Below are 5,474 nucleotides of genomic sequence, written 5' to 3' on the forward strand. Positions count from 1 at the left end.
GCCTGCCCGCGGGTAGGGCTGGGGTCGCCTCCGGGAGTTGTCACAGCCCGGGGAGGAGGCCTCGAGCAGCGCACACCGGCCCCTGAGCTCACCCAACCCCGGGCTGGGAGACAAAAGCCGAGCTGGAGGCAGGGGCTGGAGGCGCCTTCGTCCTACCGAGAGGAAAAAAACCCCACAATTAATCCAAGATATCAAAGGATTGAAAGCTGTTATCCACTTGTGTAATCCTAGATGTTCTTGAAAACTAATGGAAGGTGCTGAGCCTGAAGTAGAACATGAGAGTTTGGTGAGAGCCGTGAGTTTAAAACTCAACCAAAAGATTAAACAACCCCAATTAAACTCCCATTTTTTTGGAAGGAAAATCTCTGAGTCGGGGTGGCTGCTGTAGAGCGGTGGAAGCTCAGGACATCAGTCTGTGTTGGATGAAGGAAGCCGTGATTAGACCTACGACATTTTTTTAGAAAGCCGTTTTTATACTTGGCTGCTCTTAAAGGTTGATTTTTTCCAAGAGAAGTAAGTGCACACAAACCACTCTGAAATATATTCTCAATTGCAAAGTGTAGGCAGCCGTTACGCACTGTTTTTCATTGGGCATGAGGTGAAATTCTCTGAAGGGTTACCATTAAACAGGGTGGTTAAAGGTTTATTTGTAAAGGTAGCTAGTAATGAGTAGCTCTACAGTTGTTCTGAGATAAAATAAGTATCTAATGCTAGTGGTAAAGAAAAATATCTCTCTTTGAAAGAGCCTGAAATAATGGATTGAACACTCATGTAATTGAGAGTGCACAAATTTCAATTTTTTTTTAAATAAAACTTGGCAGTTGTGCTTACTAATGCATTCCAGTGTATAATATTTGACCTATATGGCCGTTCAGTCCCTTTCTAATACGGATTATTCATCACAAGTTGCTAGCTCATTAAAAAAAAAAATTTAAACTCGCATGAACTGTGCAAAATGGTGGATTATTTTGTACATGTTTATTCTGATTTGCAAATGGCTGCTGGCACTCACAGACAGGACGATTGTGAAAATTTCCCTAAGGGCCTCGATTGCTGCATCTGCTGAGATGACGCAACTGGAGAGTGAGGCTGCAGGGTGAAGGATGGTGCAGAGGGAGGGGCCAGGCAGCACAGCATTTGCTCTTAGTACAGTAGGAGGTTTATTCGCTTAAGCAGGCTTACACAGAGGAGGTGAAACTTGAAGAAATACGTTTCATATCTTAGGATAAGATTTTTAACATTAAGAACTGAGCTTAGCTGATCAGTGTAAAATTGCTCGGAAGAATTCAGGAGGTTTTGAAATATGCAGGTGTGGTGTCAAAGTGAAAACGTTTGAGTTAGTGACATTTGTGAGATTATTTCACGTAATTTTCTGACCTCCAGCCAAGAGTGCTGATGAAAAGGTCTAAGGTAATGAGGGCTGTATATCACAGGGAGAAATGATCTCTGGCTTGCTGGGCCAGCGTACTCAGGATAACTTCTGACAACAAGGTTCGGGAGAAAATGGGATCTTGCGTATGTGATAGCAGAATGTTGTTTTTTTTCTTGATCAGGTCAAGTGTACTGCTGCCTTGATATAGAAATACACCGTGCTCGCTTGAAGCTGGGAGTATTTTAATCTCCAAGTTAGTCTTTCCCTCAGTACTGCAGCAGTAGCTTTCTGACCCTTGTGGGTCTGGGCACGAGGCAGTGTTCTTGTCCCTGTCCCCGGTCCAGAGCTTCCTTTGTCTTGCCACATCCCTAGGTTGCAGTGGGAGGAGTTCCCTTGGCCTAGGTTTGTGTGGCTTTTTTTTTTTTTAAATCTTGCCATCTGATCCCTGTTTAGAACCCAGAATTCACAGGGCTTTGTCTAACACTGCTTGTTTGCCTCTCTAACTGTGATCCCTTTCCAGTTCCAGGGTTCCCTTCAATTGCTGTAGTAACCTGGGTCCGGGGCCTCGGTGGTGCTCCTGATGTCCCTCACCCACCCCTGAAGATCCCAGGTGGGCGAGGGAATAGTCAGAGGGATCACAATCTTTCAGCTAATTTATTTTATTCGGTGAGTATGAATAATAATAAACAGCTTGCTGTGGTGAGTTTGAATGCGTTTCTTGCCTCAAGCCTATTAATGGGAGTTAACCTTTCTCCGAAATGAACTGGAAATAACTTTGCACATATTACTGCTACAGGATAATCGGCTGAATGTAACAGAAGAACTAACATCTAATAACAGGACAAGAATTCTGAATGTCCAGTCAAGGCTTACAGATGCCAAACACATTAGTTGGAGAGCAGTGCTGAACAACAACAGCCTCTATATAGAAATTCCCAGTGGTGCTCTGCCTGAAGGGAGCAAAGACAGGTAGGTAGCGTAAAATCCAGCTGTGGTTTAACCTGCCTCTGTCTTCAAGGCCTGGCAGTAGGGTGGAATAACACTGAACTGTTGTTACTGTTTGCTTCCATTGTTTCGAAAGCTGAAGTCTAGTTCTGGTGCTTGATGCTCTCTTGAGACTGCAACTCGGTGATGGTGGTTTGAGAGCTGCTTCTGCCTGTTCTGTCAGGTGGAGCCACCCAAAAGGTCTGTGATTTTAAGCAGTGTTCCCAGGTCCTGGGTGGCTGCTGTTACCCACTGAAAACACCAGCCTGGTTCTCAGTCTGTCACTGCAGTTCTCCCCTCAGCTGCAACAAAAAAAACATGTTTGCTGCCTTACTGGAGACCTAGATTTCTGCCTCTAGTTAAACCTGGGGCTTGGGGATCTTGGTGTGAGCCTCCAGCACTTAGCCTCTTGTGCCTACGAGTTAGGGTGGGGATTGGCTCCCTGGGCCTTGCTGACTGTCTTTGAAGGAAATGCTCACTCCTGTGCACTGAACACCTTGTATTTGTCTTGCAGTTTTGCAGTTCTTCTAGAATTTGCTGAAGAACAGCTTCGAGTTGATCATGTGTTCATTTGTTTCCACAAGAACAGAGATGATAGAGGTGGGTGTTAACTCAGCGCTGTCCCTAGAGATGTGAATGAGTGTTGGACGTTGGGTTTGGTGGATGCTCTAACTGTTGTACAGTATCAAATGGATGAAACTTGTTTTCTGCTTTTTTTTTTCTAGCTGCATTGCTCCGTACTTTCAGCTTTTTGGGCTTTGAGATTGTGAGACCAGGGCATCCCCTTGTCCCCAAGAGACCAGATGCTTGCTTCATGGCCTACACATTTGAGAGAGACTCATCAGAAGAAGAATAGATTGCAATGTTTGCCTCTTAGAGCTTTCTTGTTGTCTATAAAGATGATTCTGTAGAAATTTTGTCAACATCTATTACAGTATATATAACTCTGTATGAAATGTTGTGACCAACTGCTCTGGTGGTGAGATGTTGAAAATTTCAGACTCCACATCTTTTTCTGGATTTGTGCGCATGTTGTGGTTGTGCAAATAAATGCTCCCTCCAAATTAGCAGTATATTTCTTGAAGTTTAATATTGTGTTTGTGATACTGAAGTATTTGCTTTAATTCTAAATAAAAATTTATATTTTACTTTTTATTGCTGGTTTAAGCTGTTTAAGACTTGCACTGTGAAGAGATGGCTCTGGAACTGCCCCAACCATTAAAGCTGCAGGTATGGAAAGGCCTTGGTCATTCTTTGCTTGACTGGAACTCCTGGCTATGATCTGTCAGGATTTGGAATAATCTAGCAATCCTGTAAAAGCCTACTTCTAGTGAAATAATTAGCAGGTTGTCGGTTTCCACTGGAAATTGGGATCCCTGCATCCCTGCTTGTAGCAGTGTTTCGCAGAATACTGAAGGGCTTGTGGTGGAAAATCTCAAGTGAAATGCTGAGAAGCACAGCTCATGGCTGTTCCAGCGGCTTTGAGTATCAAATATGCAACTTTTTGAAGCTTCAATGTTACCAGTACTGGTGGAGTCTTACACCAGCCTGTGTTAGCGTGCAGCATGGCTTGATGAGTGTTGGCTGTGACCTAGGAAGGCTTGTGGCACTTCCAGTGCTAAATGCTGTCACCGAGGCTGGGCAGCCTCCAGAACTCTCCTGGGGAGATTGGGGCTGAAGTGTGAGGAGAAGGGGCCGTTGTCAAGGGGTGCCGGTTGGGTCCACAGACATCTGTTAGTGGTTAGGGTGCTGAAGAGAGGGGAAGATGGCTGCTTGGAATTCACAAAACTTGTGCTGGCTACAGATAAGTCTCCCAAGGGCTGTGTTTTAAAGCTTTGTATTTCAAAATTTTTTTAATACTTGCAGCTTTGGAGGCTTGTTTGGCACCATTTGAGCTGATTAATCTTTCCTCTATAAAACCTCATAGCATGAGTCCCTGGGATGAGTTATTTTACGCTGTGAGTCAGCATAAATAGAAGCACGTGATCTCCAGGCGCGTGTGCTCTGCCAGGGCCTCCCGTACCGCTGAGCTGGGCTTTAGGAACTCTGTACACTGTGAAATGTGTAAGGGGGGGGTCTGAGGGTCTGCATCCCCCCAGGTCATCCTTAGGCGGATATTCTGGGCTAAGCAGGACTGGAATCACATGGCATACAAAATGTAATCCCTGAAACTCCCTTCTGGGAGATAAAGCGGGGAGCAGATCCTGCAGTGGGATCTGCAGCACAGGGTAACCCAGGGGGATGGCTCTGTGGGCCCAGAGAGCCTGGTGTTAAATTAGCCACAGCCAATTTCCTTTTTTTTTTGTGGCTGTACAATCATACTCTTCCTGGGGGTTTTTTTTTTTTTTTTTTTTTTTTTTTTGGAAAGCTGTGAGCTTGCTGTTCTTAGTGTGCCCATGGCCAGCGAAGAGGAGGTGGGTACGACCAGGGAGGGGATGTTCCTCCTTTACTCAACAGACTGGCAAAGCTCTGAAGCTCATAAAGTTCTTGTTTTCCTCTGTGACGCTGTGCCTGTGCCGTGTGGTCTTCTTTCCGCAGGACCGTGTGAGCGTGGAGATGGACGTGGTCCTGCCTTGAGCGCTCGGGTCCCCTGTAGACATTTCTGCTGCCCTTGGGTGCTCCAACTGCTCCTGGAGAAGGGGAAGGGGCCAGCTAAAGTGGAAACCAGAGGCAGAGGTGCAGGAGGTGGTGACCTGGCGCTGCGGTGGGCCTGCAGGTGCTGGCAGAAGTAGGTTTTGTCTTTTGTTTTTCCAGGATCAGATGCCCGAGGTGGCTTTGGGCGAGCTGCTGCTGTGCCACGGGCTTTACTGCCATCTGGTAGCCGCGCAGGATACTACAGGAGATGTGCTGGGGACTTGTAGGGCTGGGGCTCACCCAGGACAATCCCTCCCAAAAAGCCCATACTGAAATCTGAACAACTTTTCTGGGGACTGGCCGTGCTTGGGTGGTGACCGTGTCAGGGTTTATGTGGCCACGGAGTGTGTTCAGTCCCCCTTTGCTTGTCCCTGCTGCTGGGTTTGGGTGCTGCTCTGGGAGGGGACGGACGCCTGCTGTGCACGGAGCCTCGCACCGAGGGGCTGTGGTGGTCTCAGCGGGTGTTTAGCCCCCCCGCATCCCC

The 5,474-nt window shown here is 46.7% G+C and overlaps 1 protein-coding gene across 1 annotated transcript; it reads left to right on the top strand.

Moving 5' to 3' along the window:
- Positions 1-1,892: 1,892 nt before the first annotated feature.
- Positions 1,893-3,598, top strand: LOC104466051 (ornithine decarboxylase antizyme 1-like; the record flags this gene model as incomplete). The annotated part of the gene is given in 5 exon segments (XM_010079360.1): positions 1,893-1,950; positions 1,952-2,038; positions 2,169-2,341; positions 2,871-2,956; positions 3,082-3,598. Coding segments are annotated over 5 exon segments (535 nt in total), but the record flags the coding sequence as incomplete, so codon positions are not given.
- Positions 3,599-5,474: the final 1,876 nt, after the last annotated feature.

The sequence above is a fragment of the Pterocles gutturalis genome, unplaced genomic scaffold (genome assembly GCF_000699245.1).
Source record: "Pterocles gutturalis isolate BGI_N339 unplaced genomic scaffold, ASM69924v1 scaffold219, whole genome shotgun sequence".
Lineage (NCBI taxonomy): Eukaryota > Metazoa > Chordata > Aves > Pterocliformes > Pteroclidae > Pterocles > Pterocles gutturalis.